The sequence below is a fragment of the Apteryx mantelli genome, chromosome 10 (assembly GCF_036417845.1).
Source record: "Apteryx mantelli isolate bAptMan1 chromosome 10, bAptMan1.hap1, whole genome shotgun sequence".
NCBI lineage: Eukaryota > Metazoa > Chordata > Aves > Apterygiformes > Apterygidae > Apteryx > Apteryx mantelli.
Genome location: NC_089987.1, coordinates 22,035,166 through 22,059,287, shown reverse-complemented (window position 1 = coordinate 22,059,287; position 24,122 = coordinate 22,035,166). Strand labels below are relative to the sequence as shown.

General features: G+C 47.3%; 1 protein-coding gene across 2 annotated transcripts in view; it reads right to left on the bottom strand.

Annotated features, from left to right (window-relative positions):
• The window catches only part of GNAO1 (G protein subunit alpha o1), a 165,974-nt gene that overhangs the window by 1,719 nt on the left and 140,133 nt on the right, over positions 1–24,122 (bottom strand). The window contains exons 7-8 of one of the 2 annotated variants that reach the window (XM_067302667.1): positions 19,232–19,385; positions 14,987–15,222 (exon numbers count right to left, since the gene is read on the bottom strand). In XM_067302667.1, coding sequence (XP_067158768.1) covers positions 15,035–15,222; positions 19,232–19,385 — 342 coding nt within the window. In that variant the 3' untranslated portion in view covers positions 14,987–15,034. Of the gene's footprint in view, positions 1–2,617; positions 2,772–14,986; positions 15,223–19,231; positions 19,386–24,122 lie in introns of those variants that run through there. The other variant, XM_067302666.1, reaches the window with a different exon arrangement.

Genomic DNA, 24,122 nt, shown 5'->3' with positions numbered 1-24,122 from the left:
ACGTCGGTGAGCTCGTGCCGCTGGGGGAGCTGGCGCGGCCCTGCTGGGGAGGACAGGAGGAGAGCCCTTGCCCTGGTGGCCACCTCGCCAAAGGCGTCCTCGCGCTTAGGTCGGTCGCGCTCTGGGCAAAATACTTCGGAGGCATCAAGGTATTTGTAGGAGGCGCTGGAGCCTCTGAATTTGAACTTTTTTTTTTTTTTTGTCTCTCCTTTAGAAAATTCGGAATTGATGTCTGCTTCTATGATGATATTTTTTGTTGTTCTTTTGTCTAAGTTAAGCTGTTTTCACTTAAAAAAAAAAAAAAAAGTATGATTCTTTTGTGATTTCATAAACTCGTGCTATTAAAAAAGGGTCTATTTCCCTCTAGAGTTTTACCCAATATGAAAATATTCAAGGTAGTAAAAACATGGGAGAAGTACACTTGAGGAAATCATCCCCCCGCTCTTTTCAGCGGCACACGGCCTAATCCTGCCGCCTGTACTGTGTGGGGAGGGGTTGCGGGATGGCGACTTTTTGGTGGAAATAAACTGAAAGTGCTGTTTAAGAAGTGGGAGAAACTTCAACATACGGTGTTTCGCTGCAGGGAAGTGAGCAGTCGGCGCTTGCCTGTTACAATGTCACATTTGCTACAGTAGCGGCTGCCAGTTTTGTGCTAATTCCTCCCACTTCCATGACTTTCCACAGCATGTCCCGATGGCTGTCTGTTACGCGGGAACTTTTGGGGAATGCAGCTATTGGGCATTGGCAGCGTCATCTGAGGGAGTCTCATGGTCCTGGTTTTGTTGTTTTAATGGCTGGACTGCTTTCTTTTATAGGTATTTATTATTTTTTCCTCTTTCCTTTAGAGGGCTGCTGAGAGTTGTAGATCTGCATTTTTGCCTTTTCCTGCGCATAAATCAGTGCATGTGAACTTGACCGTGACAGAAGGTGGCAGATAATTTAGCTGAAAAAAATCCATGAAACCCTAGCTAGGAAGTCCTTGTGCAACACGTGGGGAAGCTCGCTAACGCAAAGGTGTCCTGCCAGAGCCTACTGCGCTTGTCACTCCCCACGCTGGTGCACTCACCATCGGTTTGGGTGCTGAGGTACCTTCTGATTTTTGCTGTATGTGCTGGGTCCAGGCTGGCTGCATATCGCAGTTAGGCAAGATGAATTGGTGGAGCTCTGGCTGGGTGGGTGCGGGAGCAGCTTGCCCGGAGGTTGGAGCGTGGGGTAAGTGGTTTGGAAATCTGCCTTCCAGACCAGCACGGACACTGGTTTGCTCCGCGTCACCGAGAACATTTCTGCATTGGTTCCTCTGACGGTGAATGCGAGTATCTCACAGGCGTGAGGTCAAAGATTATCTGCAAGCTTCTCCCTGAACGTGCATCATCCTGCTTCTGAGATGGACTGTAGGGGCTAAAATAGCCCACATGGACTGCCTAGTTTTGTGCCTTTTTCTGAGGTCTCTGACTCTGGCCACTGGCACAAACAGGAGATGGGACATGATAGTTTGATCCAGCTAGGTAGTGCTTTCGCTCATTTTTAAGAAAACCCTCAGTAAGACCAGCAGTAATCCTGGCCACCAGAGATGGTGCCACATGGGGTTCCTGGCTGACAGCGATTGCTGGTGTTGGGTAGGGTGAGCAGTCTGCAACTCATCAATGCTCCTGGTTCTCCGTTTTGCAATCCAGTGTGGTCAGACTTTTAAAAAGTGCTCTCTATTTATATTGTAAAGAACACTTACTGGTCTCACAACAAGCAACCTAAACTACTGAGGGTCATGAATTTCCCTTAAAAACAAAGTAACAGCTAAAACCAAGAAGGAGGCTGCAAAGGTTGATAATAATCTTTGTTTTGATGAACGGTGAGCTGCTGCAGAGACGGATGCCAGAGGGCAGACGGATCTGCAATCCCTCGCCAAGGGAGGGAGAGAGACAGCTCCCTTTTCCAGTCCTTGTGCAAGGGCTTAATTTCCGTGGGAAACAGACAGCTCTCGTGGTCGAGAAGCTGAGTGTGGGGGTTAAGTGTCTGCAGGACACCGAGGGACTGGAAAGAGGACCTCGAGCTTGCATTTATTCAACATCTGAGGAGCATGCTGACAGGCACAGATTGACTATAAACTCCTAAGAGAGGAGGGAAACGTCCTTAACATTATCGCAAGCACTCAAGATGATTGTGTCGCTCCACTGGCTACTAGTGGTGCTTTAGACCGCAGAGCTCTCTGCATTTGGATGGTACCTTTGAGACCTGCCCCTCTGTCCTGTTGGCGGGTAGCACATCTTTGCTGCAAGAATTTACCCTGTGCAGGGCAGGATTCATCCCTAAGACACAGCCCTTGGGGTGGCAGAAGCGTACAGCCCTCCCGAAGGTGGGCACCTCTTTTGCTGCCCTGTAAAGATGATCTATCACCTCCTCCCCTTCGCTGTGGGTGAGATGCTAAACGGGACAGTCTGGCAGCTCTGTCCCTGCGCTGGGCCGCTCTCACGGGAACGTATTACCCCAGCTTTAAGCCAAGTTCTCTGGTCGGACCATGGCATGCCTCTCCCTAACCCCCGTGTCTGTGCTGCAAGGTTGTGTGTGTCACTCCTCCTTCCTGCCCCGGGCAGGCTGGGCAGCCGTCAGCCGCAGCACATACCTGTATATTCAGGGAAGCAGATGGTCAGAGGTGATTTCTTGATCTTCTCGGCAAATAGGTCTTTCTTGTTGAGGAAGAGAATGATGGAGGTATCAATGAAGAATTTGTTGTTACAGATGGAGTCGAAGAGCATGAGAGATTCGTGCATGCGGTTCTGCAACAGGGAGCATGTAGGGAGGAAAAAGGAGAGAGAAAGGCAAAGAGAAAGAGAGAGTTAGATAGAGGAGAGGAGAACTTTTTCCAAACTGAAATGGTTAGAAAGCAAAATCTCTAAAATAAGACAGTGATAAACATGAGATGGTTACAAAGGCCGAGGAGAAGGTGGTGTGTTCTCCTCAGGTCAAGGCAGGCTGGAGGAGCGGGGAGGGTCCTAGCGAGCAGGATTCCCATGCGCAGCGCTGAGCCTGCCCCGTGCTGCGGCCTCCAGCCGCTCCTCTCTGCGGGGCCTCTCGGCGGTCCGCTCCTAGCAAAGGCTCACACCTGGAGCTTCAAAGAATAGGGAAAAAATGTGGTCATTTGCTCGTCACCTGCCTAAATGCAGAGGACTGGGAATGGGGACTGCAGCCACAGCCCTTCAGTCTCTCCATTTTTCTCTGGACTGACACATCTTCGGGGCTGGGAGCACCCAAAGAGCCATTCACAGAGTCTAAACGAAGGACAGAGCAGTCAGCCACTGCCGTCAGCCACCGGGAAGTGCTGGGCGTGGGGATTTAGGTGGATTAGTGGCAGCGGGTTACTCGTTACGCCAAACAGCTAGTGCCATTCCAGCGAGAGTGGTGCTGAGCACGTGGCCTGAGATTTCCCAGAGCCTGGGGGAGATCATATTCTAGCTGGGCCCTTAGACCCCTTGAGAAATCTTCTTCATCTTTGAAAATGCCACGGTAACAGCCAGGTCATTGCTAAGAAATCCCAGCACTGCTGCGCGTAGGAAATAAATGCAGCTACTCTCCAGTAGCCCATCTCGCAGCTCTCCTGAGCATGCTGCGCTTGTGGGCTGCTCTGGGGAGACCTTAAGCAGGGAAGAGTTTTTAGCAGGAACACAGACAGAGGCGATTCACTAAGAGTTGCAGTTTCTTAATGCATTGTCCTTTTGCACGTGGGCAAACATCACGTAAAGCCTGTTCCACCATGCTACAGAAGTTGTTACCAGGAAGAAGGGGAGAGCAGACAGGAGAGAGGGAAAGAACAGTGAAAGGAGCAGATGAGGCCAGCCTACTCTGAATTAGTTGCCACACCAGTATTTTAATGCTTTGTTTAAATTGCTGCAAGGTGTCTCTCCGTGGCCAGTTGCATGCACTAGCTGTTAGTGCAAAGGGTGGGAATGCAGCGGTGCAACTGGTTAGAATAGATGTGCTTCTGCAGGAGCTCTCAAAAACTCTTTTCTCCATCATTAACTTGTTCTTAAAATAAAGGCATTTCCTATTGTTTCACTGAAGATTCAGGGAGAAATTTTAGGCAGTCCATCCACTTTTTCAATGTGTATATTCACCTGATTGACTACTTGTACCTGCCAAACTACCCATGCAAAACAAGAAACTAGTGCAGTCCGAGGTAAAAAACACTTTGATTTCTGCCCCTTACCGTGCCAGTGGGACACTTGCACGACCTGTCTCGTTTTGCAGGAGGTCTCTGAAACCGGTTCCTGGGGATGAGCAGTTAAAGCCCTGCCTTTGCTACCTGCCCCTCACAAGGCGAGACCCAGCTCTTTAGGAAGGCACTGTGCGGAGCGCGAGAGCAGGAGGGAGCGTCGAGGCGCGCTCCGAGGCGGCAGCCGGCTGGGAAACCCCTCCTGTTGCACACGTGAGCCAGCCAGCCCGCCAGGTCCCTTCCGCTGGTGGCGCGACGGGGGCTTTAGACTCACCCAAGAGTCAGGAGAACATAAGTGTTTCCTACTGAAGTGATGACCCAATTACACATGTTGGAGTTTACCGTGAATATTTTATTAGTGAATCATTTTATTAGCTACGGTTCGACTGTAGATGCTGCATGCAAAATTTAGCAGATGTCTGATTTTCTCTTAATAGGCTCATAATCTTGAGATTACGCTGTTTTTTGCTTGACAAAGAGTAGCTATGGATGCGGAGCCGTCACTTTCCAAAGCTTCTGAACCTTATTCGATCCTTCTCTTTAAAAAACCTTATTCACAGGGACAAAGAGAAACCGCCTCAAATGGATGCGGTTTTTCTTCAGGTGACTTGATCAAGTGGCCTCTGCAAAAATGCTCAGCCTTGAGATTTTCATGGCAGGTGATCTGGGTGGTTTTTACCTCCTCGTTCATGCTATATGTTGTCTCGTATATTAAAAAAAATATTAATTATAAATATTAAAAAGAAAAAAGGGGGGATGGTGTTGTTGGTGGAGGAGCGGAGGAAACAAAGGACGTATCTGGGGGAACGAAGGTCCCAAGTGCAATGTAAATAACTGATAACTCCTGAGCCCTGGGTATCCATGCAGAAGGTCTGGACAGGATGGCATCCTGGAGGAAACTTTTAAAAATCCATGGTGGAATTGTTCAAAGAGAAAGGACTTTTTAATAGAATTTGCTCTTCTCAGAACTGGCCATTCTTCTGTCTTATCTGCAGGATGGGCTGCATGGGAATGTGTGTCTGGGAACAGGTTAAACTGAAGTTATATCACTAAGGAGAACATTTAATTTTCTTATGCTGAGGCTAATGGAAAATTTTGCCTTGGTTTCTTCAAGTTCCTATTCTTGGTTTCTAATTCATGCTGCAAATAATGGAAGACCTTTGGTTGAAATATAAAAGAAAAAACTGACACTTGTGCTATTTTAAAGAGACAGAAAGGTACTCCAAATATTGTGTTACTGTCATGGGGAAAAAAGCATGATTTATTGGAATGAAGCAAAAATAGCTATTTTCCCTGTGTGCATGCAAGGCTCACACTAAGAGATGGTGGGAAAGAAATGAGCAACTTCCTACCTGTAATAGATTTGCAACCAAAATATTGGAGGAGCAAATGGAGCAGCAGGGACACTCCGATAACAAGTAAACAACTTAGACATTTCTAAGATATTGGGCAGATACTTACAGCAGCCGGACACGCTACCTGCTTGGAAAAATCACTGTATTTTATCAACGACACACTTCTATCTAAATGGTTTTCATGCAGATGCTTATATTATATTAAACACTGATCATACAAAATGGTCAAATCTTTAAACTAGCTGCGGACCACACCGGAAATGGATGCCCTGTCACGACTCCACAACGGAGGAACGTGCAAATCGCTGCCCCGATTCGGTCACGCGATTGCACATGCCCTTCTCTGACACAGCTCAGGACTGAGTTATAACTCTCCATTTCTGGGAGGACCATGCAGCTTTGATGAAACCCGTGGGGTTTGTCCGCTCTGGAACCGCAGAGCCCTGACCCGGTGCCCGGTGAGGACGCCCCGCGGTCACTCGGCGGCCGTGGCAGGGCTCGGGCTGCGCGTCGCACCCCAGCGCCTGCCCAGCAGCTTTGTGGGTCGCAACAAACACAGCGCGAGGGACAAAACCAGCCGGACGCGAGCGGAGAGGCGCCAAAGCGTGGTCTAGCAGCGTGGGAGGTAAGGCGATGCCTTGGGGATGGCGTCCGCAGTATCCGAGAACAAACGTCTGTCCGGAGCCTGACGCGGGAACTCGCTACACGAGAGCTGGTGCTGGCTCCGCTTGCCTCGAGAAAGGCGCAGTTTCTCGGCAGGGTTTGAGCGCCAAAAGTCTCGTCAGTCGTGATCAGCCCAGCTCTGGGGCTGCGGAGCGGCTCAGGACCGGCACCGTTTCAAACTTTGCCCTAAACGGCTGCGGCTGTCTGGCCCGCTCGGGCGGTAAGATGCACAGATACACCCAGTTTTGACACTAATCACTCTCACATCTATTTCTGAGCTTGCTGACATAAAAACAGCGCTGAGGAGTTCTAGAAGGGAAAGAGTCTAATTTCAAGCAGCCAAGGAACAAGCACAAACCATGATAAAGTTGTTTTTCTTCTTAAAAACAAAACAAACAAAAAAACCCTGATATAAAATAAATACCTTTTGGTCGTATCCTTTTCAAATTCCTTACCCGCAGGAGAAAGAAGACGTGACAGATAGCTGCCGTCTGTCTGACAGACAGCCAGTCTGATGCTTCCCAGCATCTTTGCAGGAGCTAGAAAGCATGTGCATGTGTCGCATATGTGCGTGCGTGGAGTGAAAGTACAGTAAATAACAGTTTCGAGACATTTAACATGCTCAAGGGAGACGCAATAAAAACCCTCTCACACTAGAAAAGAGCTGGCACTTTATTAACATTTTGTAACTAATAAATACATTACTGACAGCCAATAAATTATTACAATAACTAACGTTCTATTAAACCAACGGACAGTCACTCTTCGTACAAAATTACAGTTAATACAGTTTGGGCCATCAAACATGCAGGAAAAATGATTCACAGCGAGAAACTGGCACAAGAAAAAAAATCGTGGCAGACTCCGGCATTCCTTTGAAAAGAAATCGGCGGCGGAGACATGGCAGAGGAGGAGAGCGAGGGAGGGTGGAAGAGGGCCGGCAGCCCACGGGAGCCCACCGAGAGCAGGTCGCGGTGCAAGTCCCTGTTCCCGTATCGAGCCGGAGGGTGAAACGGAGGTGGGGGAACGCGGCCGAGCGTGAGTCGGCCTGACCTGGCGAGCAGGGGCCTGGTTGGCAGAGCGGGAGAGCAAAGCGGGGAGGGGAGGATGTTAAATTGGGGAAAGGACTCTTTAACGGGGTAGCGGCCTGTCTTTAAACAGCCTTATTTGCTTTCCGAATGGACTGGAGGCTTCGGCGGAAGGGGGCGAAGGTGTTTGGGGCGTAGCAGCTGCCCGCGGGCTGGCCCGTGGCTGCGCGGCGAGGCGCCGTGCTGGGAGCCAGCCCCGCGTGCTGGCCCCGGGCTGGGGGACAGCTCTGAAAAACAGGCGAGTCCTAGGAAACGCGAGGGGGTGACGCAGCCCCCGGGACTGGAGCGGTGACGGCCCTTTCTCTGCCCTGCGTTGCGCGGGGCGCTGGGCCCGGGGCTGGTTAGGGCCCCGGCGGGGATAAGCGAAGCCCCGCGTGCTCTCCAGGCTGCCAGTGCCGTTGAGTTGCTCCAGCACTGAACAAGCTGGTTAGTCCCGGGCAGTAGTGAAAATCGAGTTGTCGCCTCCCTGTGATCCCCTCTCCCCGCCTGCAGCGGGGGATTTTGACACAGTCACTTGCCAGCATTACCGGACAGTCAGACTTTGGTCACTGAACTAATTTCTGAAGGCACGGTGTGGGAGAGGGGCCGTGGCAGCGAACACCCGGCTCGCTTCCCAGCCCGCCGCCTCCTCCCTCCGTCTCCTTAGCACGGAGCAGCCGGGAGCTGAAACATGCTTTTCCCTTCTCCCTGCTCCTGCTTCACCCGACTCCCGCAGAGAACTGTGTTGTCTTGCTTCGCTGTGACGTGCAGGTATTTTGCCGGGGAGCTCACAGGCTGCTGGTTTGGGCACAAGCATTCCTACGAGAAGTCTATTTTCCCAACCACGCTCTCAGTGCAACATCTTATATAGGTCATGTACCTATATCTGTCAACATCAATTATAGCATATCATTGCACGAGCTCAGAAACTATAATGTACACTCACGTCTCTGGGTATCTTGGGCAAGTGTTTCTGCCTGCTCTTTCCTCAGGGGAAATGAAGTAGCAGCCAGAACATGGCCCACGCTTTTGAGCAGAGTGGACCACGTCTCTGCTTCCCTGTTAGGAAATGTGTGCGTTGGGGGTGCGCCAGTCAGGTGGCATTGCGAGTGTGTGACGGGGCTGGGTCTCTCTCAAAGCTCGATTCAGGATGATGCTCAGTAGCATTATCTCTATTGACCTCAACCTTCCAGCATCTCATCTTTAAAGGGTATTTTAGAAAATTTAGAAATGGTTGTAGAAATATTGGTTGTAAGCCTGAAGTCATACCTGGCTGGCCTAAGGACGTAGACATACTAGTACTAAGCGCTGGTACTAAGCTTCTCTAGCCAACTTGATTAATGGTCAGCCTTGCTCCCAAGAAGTCTATGAGAAATATCTCACTGGCTTCAGTAGGAGATGTTTTGGCCACAGAATATTCTGACACATCTCCCAGGCTAGGTTGCAGAGTTAACAGCATCCACTGCAGAAGTCCCAGCTGGTGATTTCTGCCCTCCCGTGGTTGAGCCTGACACCTTGTCCGGTGCGGAACTGCAGGGAGCGTGCTGCACTTGGAGGGACTGCCTGGTGCTTTAAATTATGTAGTATAGTTTGGACAAACTGGGATTCGTTGGCAAAAGAATATCTTAAACATCCAGTTCTAACCTCTCAGTTTACATGGCCTGAGAACAGTCTGTTAACTTGCAGGCAAGCAACGGACTTACACTATAATAGATTAAATATGGCAGATAGATTTTAATGTACGCAACGTTATAGACTGCTCCTAATAATACTTTACTCCTGCACTGAATTGATTCTCTGTAGCAGACTGCAGCTCTCTACTTATCTGGGTATTTTGTAAGATGTGGATTCCCCCTGACTAACTTTAGGCAACTCAGAAAATTGTAAACTCGCTCGCGAGTGATGTAGATGAAGAAAGGCACCTTCTCCGAGTCTGGAGGGTGATTCAGCTCTTAAGTTATTAACCTGAGCGAGTAACAGGCTTTCAGTGACCTTTAAAACAAAATCCTATTGACTGACGAGATACTATCGCCTTCTCTCATGAGGCCATTCTCCTCCAGTGGAGCTACTAGGTGGCCAGCTGGGCGCTAAGCACAGTGTGTGCCAATGTCAAGCTGAGCTTGGCCCTGTGTGTTTACGCCTGCCTGGGAAAGCTGGTGATATTATTAGCTGAGTCTTGACCAAAGGTGACCACTGAACCTGTCCAGAGAGTTGATGGGAGGAAAACTGGGAAAAAAGCTAATTATGCAAAACTCCAGAGAGAGAGGGATTTGGAAGAGTTTCTCAGAGGGAGGTGGTGGAAAGCTACCTGACCCATTCACTAAGCCTGGATCGGACGCTGCGCTGGGGAAGAGGCAGTAGGGAACAGTCCTGTGCTAGCAGACGGACGGGCCAGATGGCCTCGCGGATCTTTCATGCTTCCTTGACTCTAGACTGGGCTCCTCGGGCCATATCTAAAAGCGAGAGCGCAAACTCTACTTGCTAGAGACAAACTGGCCTTGGAAATCTGTGGCTGTATTTTAATATGTGCTTTCTCGTTGTGTGTTTATTGCTAGTTCTCGTGACGAGAGCAGCTCTTGCACCTTCCCAAGGAGCAGGGCCTCCCTACGCAAGGAGCATGCACACTCAGGTGCTTGGCAGCGCAGCTGCACCATCCTAAAACTCATCTGCAGACTTCTATGTTTTATTCAAATTGTTCTTTAAATAAGGGAGCTATTTGCAATGTCTGATTTTAGCATCTAACTAATACACCTGATTAAAGAGTTTCCTCTCCAGAGGCTGTTCGGAGCTCTGGGAATACTTTGCAGGTATTTCACTTAGCACGAACCTCACCCAACCTGAAGTCCCTTTTCACGGAAAAGACACCGCTGAGCTAATTGCATATTTCCCTAGATTCAGGGCTACACTCTCAGTGGATGTAAACTGGCATAGCTTTTATGTCTCATGGATCCAGGCGTCCGAGAGAGATTGCAGATGGGGCAAGTGGAGGGCTTTTCTTCTGCTTGCTTTCTTTCTGCTGCTGTCTGAAGCTCATCGCGAGCTGTTAATGCCACTTTTAGCGTGATGCCCCTTGGATGCTGCTTTTGAACCACTGATTTGCGTCATTAAGAAAACTCTATATTTCTCAAGCAATTGGCAGGCTTTCTGAAAAAGGTGCAAATTTCCACATTAGCTTTGAAGGGCAGCAAGGTGTATATGTAGCTCTTTCAAATGCGTGAATCATCGTGCTTTTAAAATATGTGGCCCATGCCCCAGCATGATTTCTGTTGCAGCTGTACCACTTGCAATATCCCCGCTACATGGTGACTATGAATTAAAAGCAGTTCTGGGGCCCGGGGGTTTGGATTTGGAGCGTTGCAATTTCACAACCCGAAGGGTTATGAAGAAGAGGACTTTTGAACGGGTGGGATGCATTTCAAGGTTTTTTTTTCTAGGCAATTCCTGCAAAGATTGCCATTATGTAGGAATAAGAAAAAGCATTGGACAAAATATTGTCTGCAAAAGGCATATCTGTCAGAAAAGACCTGGGAGGAATGCAGGCTTCCAGAGATGAGTAATCCTTTGGCAGGCTTTCTGGAGACAAAAAATCTATACAAGGCCATCAAGTGGGAAAAACAGTAGTGTTTAACACTCAAAGCGTTTCATCTTTCAAAGGCTGTTTCAAACCTTTGTCAGTTAATCCTCACGACACTTACGTGAGGGAGGGAATGTCATCAGCAGCAGCTGAAATGAAGTTTTAGACATACAATATGCCAAAGAAAATGAAAGAAAAGGCTCAGTATATCAACATCTCCTCCCCTTTTCTCCCTTTCATCCCTGTGGAGCACCAGGCATTGATTATAACCAATTTCTCCCTAGGAAGCTGAAGCAGAGGGGCCAGGGAATTTGGCAAAGCTGCGGGAGGGTAGGGGAGGGACAAGGGTTTAGACCTGCCAGCCCACATTTCTGAGCTCAGGTTACCTGAACCCAGCTCAGCGAATGCTGGAAGTGCACAGTGCTGGGACTGGTGAGATAGTTGCATTTAGAAGAGTTTGCGTTTGAGTTAACTTAAATTTACTTCACCAAAAGATTCCTGTGCACTCTATACTGGAAACTCCTTGAGTCTTGGCCTGGTGCTACCTTCCCTGGGAACAGTGTTTATTACTTATTAAATAGAATAAAACTTCCCCCACAGCAAGGGGCAGAAATACAAAAAATCTCAAGTCTTTTAGTGCCTAGTGCTACCGATCAAATTCTTCTGGTAGAGTTTAGTAAAGACCTGCTTTGCTGCCAGAGTAATTCATTAGTGCTCTACAGTGTACAGGTTTGGTATTTCATTTTGGGTCTAGTAGTTGCATACAGATTGCGCATCAAATGTAGCATTCACCTTTTTAGCCCAGTCAGTGCAAATTTACATCACCCAAAAGCTACGTGTCATGGGTGACACCAGTTTCCCGGTGCCTGCCTAGACATCTGCACGAGGCCAGACTCCAGGACTCTTTTTTGTTGTTCTGGATCACTCCAGTCAATGTTCTGCCTCTTTCCAGGGCAGAAGCACCATCCAATTGCCATTTTTTTATTGTCTTGAGTAGCAAAGCAATTAATTGCTTTGCGATCAATTAATCAAATTAATTAGATAGCTTCAGACAGCAGCACAACTTTCATCTAGAGTAAAACAACCTCTGAGGTCAGCAGAGGACATGCAAAAAGAAGGTTTGGTTTGGGATTGAGTGAAAATTGGGGGAGGGGGTCTGAGTCATGTGTATCTCTTTTTGGTATTGCCTATATATGCAAACTCCTAAATGCCTTTTCCTGCAAAAACAAACTGATTGTTGCATTTTACTGTCATTCCCTTGACTTTCGTCTTGGCACGCATGTAAATCTTTTCAAGGTTGGGGCTTGTGGCTGGTACTTTCTAAGGAGCCAAAGAGAATTAGGCACATGCTTCCTATTGACTTTGAAAATCCTAAGCTAAAACAAATACATTTATGTGCAGAGGCCTTGTGTTTATTATTCCTTTGGTTTAGAGTTGTACAGCAGAGTGTGCTGGCATTAAGTGGAGCTGAGAGAGGTGCTGGGACCTGGGAAACGAGATGTGCAGAGAGCATGTAGGAACCTGTGCTTCAAGGAGCAGCAAGGGGTTCCTAGCTTTGCTGCTAGCCAGCTCTCCATGGAGCTGACTGTCGGAGGTATTTTAAGGCTGAGATGGTGAAGAGAAAGGTGGTTTATTCCCTTCTGCCAGAGCAGAGTGAGGCAGAGAGACTTGGTGTTATTGCTGTTAGTGTCCAGCACAGCAGCAGTGAGTCCTGACTGTACAGTACTAAATACTGTTTTATAATGTAACACTATTTAGGGGATTATTAACACGGCTCTAAACCATGCTGGGCGGTGATCAGGCTTGATGGGTGACAGCCACCTTGGTTTTTCTCTGAAGGCAGTGCCCTGTTTGTCCTGGGGTGCTCCTGACTCATGTCACTGGGTTGTCCCAGATGTCCCACAAGCGCTTTCCCTGGCAGATCCAAACCTCCGATGGGGAGGCTCCTCTGGCCTCCCACGGGCCCTTCTCTTCCCATTTCCTCTTCCTCTCTGCTGCTGACTTGTCTCCCTTCTGCAATTTATGTCCCAAACTGGCCCAACTTCCCCCCTCCAGTCCTCTCCATCCCTTCCCACCATACCTCTTTCTTTCACTGACTCTCGCCCACTGAAGCTCGCCCGGCCTCTTGCCTTTGTGCCGTGTTACTTTGGCCTGCTCTCATGTTACCTTTCCTTGATGAGCACAGTAAGAAAACAGATATTCACCTTCTTGGACATGCCACTGAAGAAAACTTTGACCTTGTGAGATCTAAAAGAAACCCCTATCCCTGACTCCCAAGAGAGGACAGCTCCACTTGTGGCTGTCCCAGAAAGGCTCACATCATCCAGGATCAGGAACTTGAAGAAACACAGTAAAGAGGGAGGCATCAGCAGGTGCCTACCTGCCCCCAGATGCCACGCAGAGTGGGACCTGGAGGTGACTGTCGCCTGCAGTCACCAAACAAGCTTTTGGGATGGAGTCTTACAGGCTCTTCCACATTCTCGATGGCAGCAGGGGCACTCCTGACCGCTCACATTCCCTCTCTGCCTTCGCCCCAGCTATCCCTGTCGCACCGGCACCCGGTGCTCTTGGGGACAGCGGGCTGTTGATGGCCCCAGGCGCCCCAGCCTGTCCTCAACCAGCCTTGTTTGTCCTTCCTCTGTGCCTACGTGTTTTTTTCTGCTGGCTGTTACCTTTGCCCTTTCCACACCTTTCCCTCCTACCATTTCTTCCATCCCTTTCTTCCTTGCGCTTTTCCTTCCTACTCCAGCACTTGGATCAAATCAGTTCCCTGAGCCTTCCCTTTCCATTAAATAGGCAGAGTACAAACCATTCCTTTCATTTTAGATACTGGTAAAGAATTGACCTGACTGAAGACACGAAATCTGTCTTCTCCTCTGACTGCACAGCTGAGAGACAACACGGGCAAGTGGCATGTCTCTGGTTGAGTTGAGGACTCTGGGAGTGCAACGCCAGGTTTATACGGGTCTTTAGGTGGCCAAGGGGCAAGTAAGAGCCAAGCGGCTCCCATGTGCCTTGCTGTCACCCCAGCTTGACAAGGTTTCCAAAACCACCTCTGTGTGCTTTTGGTAATGAAATGTCCAACCCTGGGTGCTAGAGGCCAAGGCTAAACATTTCTGGTGCACCCAGCTGTCTTAAGGGCTGAAGCTTGGAGAGAAATGCTACGTGTCTGTAGGAGCATCAACCCCCGGGGCGGCATGACTGCTCTCAGTCGTGCAGCCCGCGGCGCACCAGGGCATGGTGGCTGCACCCAGTGGCACACGGGCCAGCCCTGCTGCTGAGGGCTTGTCACGCTGGAGGGGTTAAAATGAAGCTCTCGCGACCGCCCTGCTTGGTGCAGTAGGTCTGTGGGATCGAGTGAAGCGCGTAAAGGCAGGCTTGGGTAAGAGGTGGGTTACTGAACTCACTAGACATACTTTAACATTAATTTTGGAAACTTGAGGTAAAACTGTTATCAGTAATGAATGCTTTTAGACAACGCTTAGTAGATTTTGTTACTGTGTCTGTCTTACTTAGAGACACCAGCACAACTCAATATGGCTGTTTTACTTGTTCAAATAGCTGTCTGAAAAAAAACAATTATAATATAAATCCAAGTTGCTGTGGCTGTGTTCAACACTGACCCCTCCAGCTTTGGGATAGGAACTGGAGCCATAAGGTACCCTCAAAATGATGATGTTTGTCTAGTATTTCCACAGGGAATAGTAATTTTTTAAAAAAGATAAATAATAGGATTTAAAAATATCCTCTAATTTTAAGGAAAAAGTTTCTGTTCCAAACTACGCTGTTGCTGACGAATATTTTAAGGCTTTGAATTTTTCTTCTTTTATAAATGAGATATTTTTGTTTTTTGGCAACTGAAATGCACTTTGTGGGAACTGTGTTAGCTCCCTCTACAGCACTGTGAACTGGCTGCCTTCCGGGAACGGAGGAGTAGAAAGAGACAGCACGGGAATGAACAAAACCCAAAATTAAAAAAAAAAAAAAAAAAAAAGGGGGGAGGCTGGGGGAAAGCAGAACTTGCTGCAAAGGCTTCTGGGCCAGAAAGGGGGATTTATGCCTTCCTTCTTCATCATCTTCTGAGGAGGAAAAAGAGAAAGAAAGAGAACCTGTCCGCAGGACCGGAGGGCGTTCCTGGAGTGTGCGAGGAGAGGAGGGAGACGAGCGGGGCTCAGTAGAGTCCGCAGCCCCGCAGGTTGTTGGCGATGATGACATCCGTGACGGCGTCAAACACGAACTGGATGTTGTTGGTGTCGGTGGCGCAGGTGATGTGAGTGTAGATCTCCTTGTTGGGGGACTTGTTCTTGCTCTCGTACTGAGCCTGGATGTAAGCCACTGCCTCAGTGAAAGAGTTTGGGCCTACGAGAGAGCCAAGGGGAAAGGAGAAAGAGCCCGTTAAAGCAGTCCCATCCGTAGGGTGCGAAGCAGCATCTACCACAGCCCACTTTTGCCTTTTTGAACTTTGATCCAAAGTTCAGCTTTTGATGGAGAAGTTGAGCTAAAATGCCCAGGAATTCAGCGTTGCACTTATAACTGTGCCCTCCCTTCCCTGAATTGCTAAGAGAAAAGGACATGAAAAGATCGAGCCTGTGTGACAAAGAGAAGATGTTGTTCAAAGAAACACTTACACCAAATGTCCCTCTTTCTGATGAATTAATATTGCAGTACCCTCTGCTAGGGCTATGGCTAAGGAGTTTCTGGGTTTGATGTGTATAAACGTCTGGGCCAAACCTTATCGCTTGTACATGTCATGTTTTTTGTTAAAACAGCTTAACAGCAGTCATGCAAAAGAGAAAATTGTCCTTCAGCCAGACTTGAAATTGGTTAACACACACATGGCTTCACCTGGGCCAGTGTTTAGATCTACTAAACTTAATTTTGTGCCCTGAAGTGGAGTGCAGCCATATGGTATTGCTGTGTACTGCTACGTGCTGGTTACCCCAACCCCCAGAAGGCTCCATGTTTTTGAAGCCACTAATGCTCTTGGATCCCTCTCTCGATGGTGCTTTATCAATGGGAGATATTGTTATAAGCCACAGAGAAGGTCTACTTGCAGTTGAGATTTGCTGTAGCTGAAGCCGTTGATTTGGCAAAGCACTTGCACTCGCTTGTACATCCATTACTGTTTGAAAAAAGTTCATAAAGACCATGCAACTTGAGAATACACTTGAAATAAGACAATTCAGCGCAATGTTTGCTGTGGGCAGGCTGTTGCACTAAGATCTGTGTAAAGAGTGTGGGAGTAGATCCACTCACTGTGCATAAGTAAGAGGGTATTTTACAAAAAGGAACTTGGTCATTCAAAGACACAAGGATTTAGATCCTAGATCCCTTCTGAGGGAACAGGGGATCACTAAGTCCAGCTCTGTTTAAAATGTGCCCTGGATTCTGCTGCTGCTTTGCTGAGTATTGTGGATTAGTTAATAGCATGAGTAAATTAAGGAGATGGAAACAGTCAGTGCTCCAGCATACAGAAAGCACATTTGTGGATGCAGTCTCCTAATAATTCTCCGTCAGGCAGCAAGACTAGCGGACATCTGAAACTTCATTTTATTAAAAGCATTTTGTGTAACCAGCATTTGATGTTAGAAGTCCCCTGTTTGATTTATAGGCTTTCATCAAATATTTCTTTTTAACTCCAGGGCAATTTTAATGCTGCTTTTTCACAAGGCTGACTGTCGGTGTTTCCTTGGTGCTTGCTTTCCATGGTATTTGCAAGGCAAACTGAGGGCTTGATCCTCCGAGCTTTTCCTCCTTTGCATTTCCTTCATTGCAGAGCAGCTATGTTCAGCAAAGCATGGGTGAACAAGCTTGCGTGTGTGCTTGGGTCTAAAGCCCAGGTTTAAAGTTAGCACGTACTAACTTTGAGCTTTACCAGTGTTGCTGAATGCCGGACTCCAGCTGCGTCCTTCACCTCTGATTCAACCCCCTGTTAAATCAGCAGAAAGACTTTCAGTGCTTTAGTGGACAACAGATCAGGATCCAGTGGCGTGTTATGAAATAGGATAACCTGGCAGCTCAGGTCTGTCTCAACTAGCTGCTCTGTACCCCATCCCAGCCCTCCGTGGTGGTACAGCTTCTTGGGGCTGTTCTGGAGTTGCCAGGCAGCCTTGCCTCCGAGGGGGTCACTCCCCACTCACGGAAATTTTGGACTGAATAGGAAGAGTATTCCCACTCTCTTCTGATTGCCCACACGTGGATTTGGTAAGAGAAAAAAGGTCTGTGGACAGTCCCTTACATTTTGATAATTCTCAGCTTCCAGAATGGCATTTTGAGGGTTAGTGAAATTTAGAGCATGTTTGGGGCACTCTGAGTTTTAGGGAGGACTTAGTTTGGTTCCTAGCCTGGGACGGAAGTGCTTCAAAACCAGCTTTGAACTCTACTTGTTTTCCTCTGCTTACTCAGCAGAGTGCTTGGCTGTCTATCTGTGAGGGTCTGCTTTCCCTGGTGAACTCATTTCTTGGACTGGGATAGCTTGGGAATGAAAAGTTATATCTAAAACTCCATTCCTTGTCTTTCTAGTCTCTCTGCCATCAGAAGCACATAAGAATATTATTTCAGAGTGGGGTTACTGGAAGACCTCAGTGAAGGTTAACAACATCAGGTCCACAAAATGTGATCTGTGAGGAAAGGGTGAAAGATGCGTGTTTGTTTATCGAGAAAAGGGAAAAAGGAAGAGGGTATGATAATCTCCCAGTATATAACAGCGCTGCTATGAAGAGGGTGGTGATCAGCTGCTCTACAAGCTTTCCAAAGGAGGGCAAGCAGCAATCTAATATGCAAGCAGAAAAAATTGGGGTTAGCATTACTGTGAGCTTTCTACTGTAAAGATTGTGAAATTTCCATTATTAGATATTTTTAGGCAAACATGTCAGGAATATTTTGGTTCTGTTTGGACCAAGGGGATGAGTAGATGGCTGAAATGTGCTGCTAGTGACAAACATCCAAACCTTCCCCGGAGAGGAAGCCTGCAGATGGTCTGCTGAATTCAGCCAGAGTCGTTCAGCTCCATGTTCATTTACCATTCAGCCCAAAGGAGCAATGATGGATCGCTCTTGCCTATTCACAGTGAAAATCAAGTGCTGGGAGATAGGAAGCTCTGGTTAATAATTTGTTGGCCTGCCCAGAAATGTGACACTCTTGGTACTCTCGGTTCACAACTATGTTTCCTGACAAAGGGATCTGCTTCTCTGTCTGTCAGCTTGATTCATCTGGATGTCTCCAGTGAGCTTAAATAATTCATGACGATAAAAGTTTATTTTTATGCAGTCTCCGAATGATAATGAGGGTTTGTGGAAGACAGTGAGATACAGCGGGAAGCAGCAGGGGGCAGCTGCAGACTTTGCATGGGTGATGTATTCCCATCATTAGCAGGTCAGATGCCAGGCAACCAGCACGAATGAGGGCTTCTGGAGCACTGCCCTGTTGCGGAGCCTCTGCTCCAATCTTCAAATATCGTTATAGCTGTGGTTCGCGCTCCCCAGCAAAATTCAGGGCCTGGCTGTGCTGTGGCTGTGCTGTGTCTGCACGGGGCAGATGTCAGTGCAGTGCCCACTCTTTCGATAACAGCCGGAGAATGAAACCAGGGGCCTCCTGAGCTAACGTGATGAACTTACAGCTTGAGCTGAAGAAGCCAGGTTTGATGGTGTCCGTGGCTGTGACAGCCTACCTGCTCTGTGGGACCTGCCGTAGGCTTGCTGGAGGGCTGCGCCCGCAGCCTCTCAGTGCACGGCAGGCGCGTAGCATGCGGGGGGACAGTGATCCTTGTCACGGTCAGGGAAGGTGGTGCCTTATGAGACAGCAAAACGTAGTGTCTGGCTGTGGGCAGCCTAACAAACCCAGTGCCCTCTACCCACTGCTTCTCCCAGTTACCAATGACCCATTGGTAATGGTTAAGCTCACTGTGTCTTTCCGAAAGTAAGCGGGGCCGTATTGCTGAGCAACTTGGGCATTATTTACTCACGAGTAATGCTACTTCTGCCAAATTGGGCCTGCCCTGAGGCTGTAACATAGCCTGTGATGCCAGCCCTACCTCTGCAGGTGGTGGCTTCATGTTGAAGCCACCAGTAAGGCCGAGTTCAGGTGTCTGAGCAGCGGTGGTGGCTGTTTGCCTGCAAAGAACTTGCATTTAAGTCATCTGCGTACTTTGTGGGCCACTGAACAGCCACCAGGAGGTGGTAGGGGTGATCCTATGGTATTTATTGAAATAAAACTTGCGGTGAAGCCAAGGAGAGCTCTAACTATGTCTCTGGAAGTCTTTAGCCTCTGTGCCTGCAATACTTGACCGTAACGGCCTGGACAGGAGATGCTCTGTGCAGCCAGCTGATCCCTTTGCTATGCATTCCTGTACACACGGCTTTCTCATTACCTGTATACTCAGGAAAGCAGATAGTCAGTGGCGATTTCTTAATTTTCTCCTCAAATATGTCCTTCTTGTTTAGAAAGAGGATGATAGATGTATCTGTGAACCATTTGTTGTTGCAGATGCTGTCAAACAGCTTCAGTGATTCGTGCATGCGGTTCTGCAACAGAAAGGAAACAACACGTCAGGCCAGAGACGGTGACTCTGTGACGTTCAACATGTAGGGAAATCTAAAATAACTAAATTATGAAGGAAAACAACAACAACAAAAAAAGCTACAATATACATAATAAATTTATGTATACATACAGCTGAACGTATACGTACACAGATGCAATCCCTATGACATTTCACATACAGTTAGTAACTTAAGGGCATTTAACTATACAGAGCTGTTTTGATTTTGCATAGCATATAATTTACAGGATCCCAGCTCATATAAATCATCATGCACCATGCATGGATGGGAAGTTATTTTGCCCTTTGGTCAGAACTAGTGTTGGTGTTGCTCATGCAGATTTTCTAAAAAGTTCTCATAATTTTTATTTATTTATTTATTTTTTACTTTCTCGAGTGCGTGAGGCACACAATTGATTGGATACATTAACCAAGGACTGGTAGATCCTTGAATTAATCCAGAGTTGGAAGCAGACATCAAGGTGACATAATTTTGGAAATGACCTTGCCGTGACCTTTGTGTGGTTTTGTTATTTTGTTTAGTGTTGTTGTCTGCTGTTGGGTTTTTAATTTTTTTAATTTTTTTTAGTGTGGTTGTCTTTGAAGATGGCTCAACAAGAAGTGTCTGGTAGAGAGGGAAAAAAGTGAAAAAGGAGGAGGAAAAACTGTAATTAAAAAAAAAAAAAAGAAAGGAAAAACGTAACAAAGGGCATCTAAGAACAACCAGACTACAAGTCAGCCAGCTACCATCGATGTTAGCTCATGCCTCACAGAAGAACATTAGCTACTTGCCAGTAGAAGGGCCATAAGTCCAAATGCACACACAACGAGAAGTCAGCTTTTTGGTTATAGGTCATGCAAAAAACGACACAGGAAAGGAGAGAGATAAAAGGAATGAAAATAGGACCGGTTAGCAAGTTGCAAAGTCCGCCACATGGTTTCATGATGGTGGAAAGAGCTCACGGCAAAGTCAACCAATTGTCATGTTCCCTGCTGCTTTCAACTCTCAACTTGGTTTTTGTTTTGTTTTTTTTGTCTCGGTTCAAGAGAAGCTTCATACCTGCCAAATTTGGTGGGTCTCTCAAATGCTCATTTTTTGGCCTTTGTTTGGCTAGATAAGATCAGACGGCCGAGGAAAAGTTGTGAAGGTGCTGAAGCTTGGTGGTGATTGGCGCGAGAGGCCGAAGCCGGAGTGCGCGCGCCGGTCGCGTGGCCATCTCTCAACCAGGAACGGGATAGCAGAGAGAGCAGGCGTAGTGAGGACGAAGCACACCCAAGAGTCATGGGGTTATCAAAGGCAAATCGGGTTACACACCAGACTGCTTCCTTGGCTTTTCCCAGTGGCATCTCCTTGGGACAGCACTCCCCAAACCCCCTAATGCACGTACAAGACTAGTAGATGTTACAACAAGCACAGGAGATACGCTAGAGAGAGCAGGGCTGCCGAGTCCTACTGCCGCAGTCCTTGGTGGGGTGGGTGCAGCGCAGCCCACGCACGTTTGGAAATTCAGAGCGGCGCCGGGCTCCTCTAGCCACCGCCACAGCTTGCACCCCTCTCCCGCTCCATCGTGTGCGAGTACACTTACAGCATCACCGAGCCCCATGTTTTATTGATTAACACTTTCCTTTTCATTGGTATACATTAGCTGCTGCTGAACGTTTTATTTAGATAAAAACGGCTCCATGGATGAAGGACACATCCAATCAGACCTAGAGTGAAAGAGGACGCAAGCTATCTGCCGTACCATATAGCACACACTTTGCTTCCGTGAAACGAATGAGCTTCTCTCCGCCATGTATTGTAGCGATATACAGGGAAGATGTGATTACGTACAAATATAAAAATGCATTTATTTATTGGGTCTTGTTAGTTGTCCTGGGCTCTGAAGACATGAGAAAGGTGTCTTAATGTTGCAACTTTAGCCTGCAAGGCAAACTCAATATGCTTTTGAATACCTTTAAATGTTACCTTGGGCAGGGACAGGGTAGGGCTATTGCTCGCAGGCCATAGCACAGAACAAGCCACCAGCTTATATGGACATCCCATGTTTGTGTGATATTTTTCTGCTAACTCATTTTATATGGGGCGGTGTAGAAACCACAGAGTAATGCTCCTCTTTGCTACCTATGGCATCAAAATTATTACCATGTGGACACCTGAAAAGATTTTATACAGGTGATCCTTGGCTACCCAAGCCCTTTGGGAGGAGAAGAGAAGCAAGTGGAGGATGGTCAGGGGAACAGAAAGCAAATATAATTAACTGGTTTTAAGCAGGGTCCCTCACAGAACATTTTTGGCACATCTTTATCATCCGTATTGATGATTTAAAACCAAAGCACGGAGAAAGGCATGAACGATGCTCATGGCCTAAACTCATACTTCATATGCAGCAGTCTTGGGATGTTATGGTACTTACCATGCTCCACCTCACCAGCATCGTAACACGGCTAAACAGTCTGAGCAGGGCAAGCAGCAGTGTACAACAACACCGCGTTACGTGTGTAGCACAACGGGTGCCATCAGTATTGGCTTAGACATAGGAGCGGAGTCTTTCTCCTGAGAGGGACTTCACAGCTAGGTGAAGTCTACTTCCCTACAGTAGCAAGACTATTTAAGGAGCCTACAGAAATCCTTCTGCATCTCCTATAGTCTGAATAATCTACATTAATACCTGCTGGGAAATGACAGTGTATTCCCAAGAAACAGTGGCTCTTAGCATTTGGTCTTAATCGGAATATACACACAGCAGAAACCAATACTGTAGAAAATGACATTTTCTATAAAAATCCTCTATTCCTTTAAAATTCCAGCAGCAAGTTTTGAAGTTTTGTAAGGTTGCCTGACCTGGCTTTCTGGTCTGTATACAATGATTTTTTTTTTTATTTTTATTTTTTCCCCAGCTCTGCTGGTTAGCTGAGTAAATACAACCACTACTCTCCTAACTTTTCCTTATTGTTGCCTGGGAAAGATTCTGGTCTTAAAACCCACCTCTTCCTTCCCTGTCATTAAGGAGAAGCAGATACTATTCAAGAGCAAGGACCCCTCTTCCCTAGCAGAACTGCAAAATTAAATCCAGGTTAGTGAGAAACCTACGGTGGGAAAATGCGGTGAAACCACATGGAGCAGAGCTGCTCCGCCAGTCACACAAGTGGTGCCGGCGCTGGCTAACAGCAGCAATGCCTCGCTGTCTCCCATCTTCCTTTCCCTTCCCAAGAGTTATTTATTCAACAGACTTTGGTAGGAGACCTCCAATAACTCAGATGGGTCCTGCCTGAGACAGGAGGGTGTTTGCCTGCTCTGGAGGGGCAGGCAGTGTCCAGGATAGGTTCTGCCTCATTTTAAAGGATAGGCTGCTGTTAACAGAGGGGTGAGGAGAGATTAAAGCCTCCAATAATCCCCCTTGTACCAGTAAATCCACATTGAAATGAAGCTTTACTTACAGGTAGGGGTGACCCCTCTGGTCCTCTAAAGCTTCCCCAAGCTTCACTAGGGCCCCTCTCAGGAGCACCCTTGCTCCTATGACTTAGCAGATGTGCCTGCTCTGCTAGGAGGCATTAAAGATGTTTTCCCTGCAGCATTTTCTGCCCCGTTTCCTTGATCACGCTTTCCCATGGAAGCATTTCCCTCTTGTTATGTTGCAGAAGATGGGAGAGAAACCCTCCAGCCCTTCCTATCCTTCTTTTTTCCACTTGTGGCCCCACAGCACTGTCTTTTACTACATTGTGTTCTGCAGGCCTGGAAGGATCTTTCAGAGCCTCTTGGTGCTGCTCAGGACAGCCCAGAGTCGTAGGAGGGAGACGATGCTTTGCTGTTGGCTGGGCACACTGCTCCCACACTAGCTTCTTGAACACATATTTTGGAGTTACTAAGCATGTTACGATGGATCAGGTGACAGGCATTAAACGCAACTCTATTTTATACCTTTCCCATATAAATTATTTAATCTGCTTTTGGACCCATTGTACTGCTTTTGTCTGCCTTGATTTTGGGTCTATCAGTAGTTCACTAAAAGAAGGGCTCTTGAAACATTGGCTTCTTAATATCACCTCCTATTTCAAAATCGGTATTTTGAATCCATGCACCTGCAAATGTTTTAGACTCCAAGAAGGAAAGCAGCCACACCAGCCACATTTCAGAGGGATAACCACTTGCCCATAAAAACTAGAAGTCTCGTTATTTTTTTCTACACAGCACAAGAGGCACAGAATTGCTTATAGCTGAATTCAAATGTCATTGCAAAAATATGTTTGTGTCACTTTGATGTGAGGAGCAAACAGCTTTCTACTGAGCGCAAGGGAGAATGGATGCTACAGTCAAGATTCTGCCCAGGCAGTAATACTCTCATAAAAAAACATCTTTTTTCACCAGAGCACAGGATGTGACCTGGTTATTTCTGCAACATACAATTGATGCAATCTTTTTTGTTTTCCTTGGTAATTAAGTGCTAACTGTCATGCAAACTATAAGGACATGGACCATTATTGTAACCACAGAAACTCCTTGTTCTCCCTCTGGTTATATTTCCTAAGATGCCAAAGCTACTTTCATTTGCTTTGTCGCTCCTATGGAAATTCCTGAGTGCTGCAATTCAATTTTCATTGCCCAGTGATATCAGAGAGAGCACGCTAACCAGGTCATGCAATGAAATATGAACTAACAGTCCAAGACTAATGCACGTTAAGAGTCAACAGCACAATGCCACAATGCCTTCAGCCTACT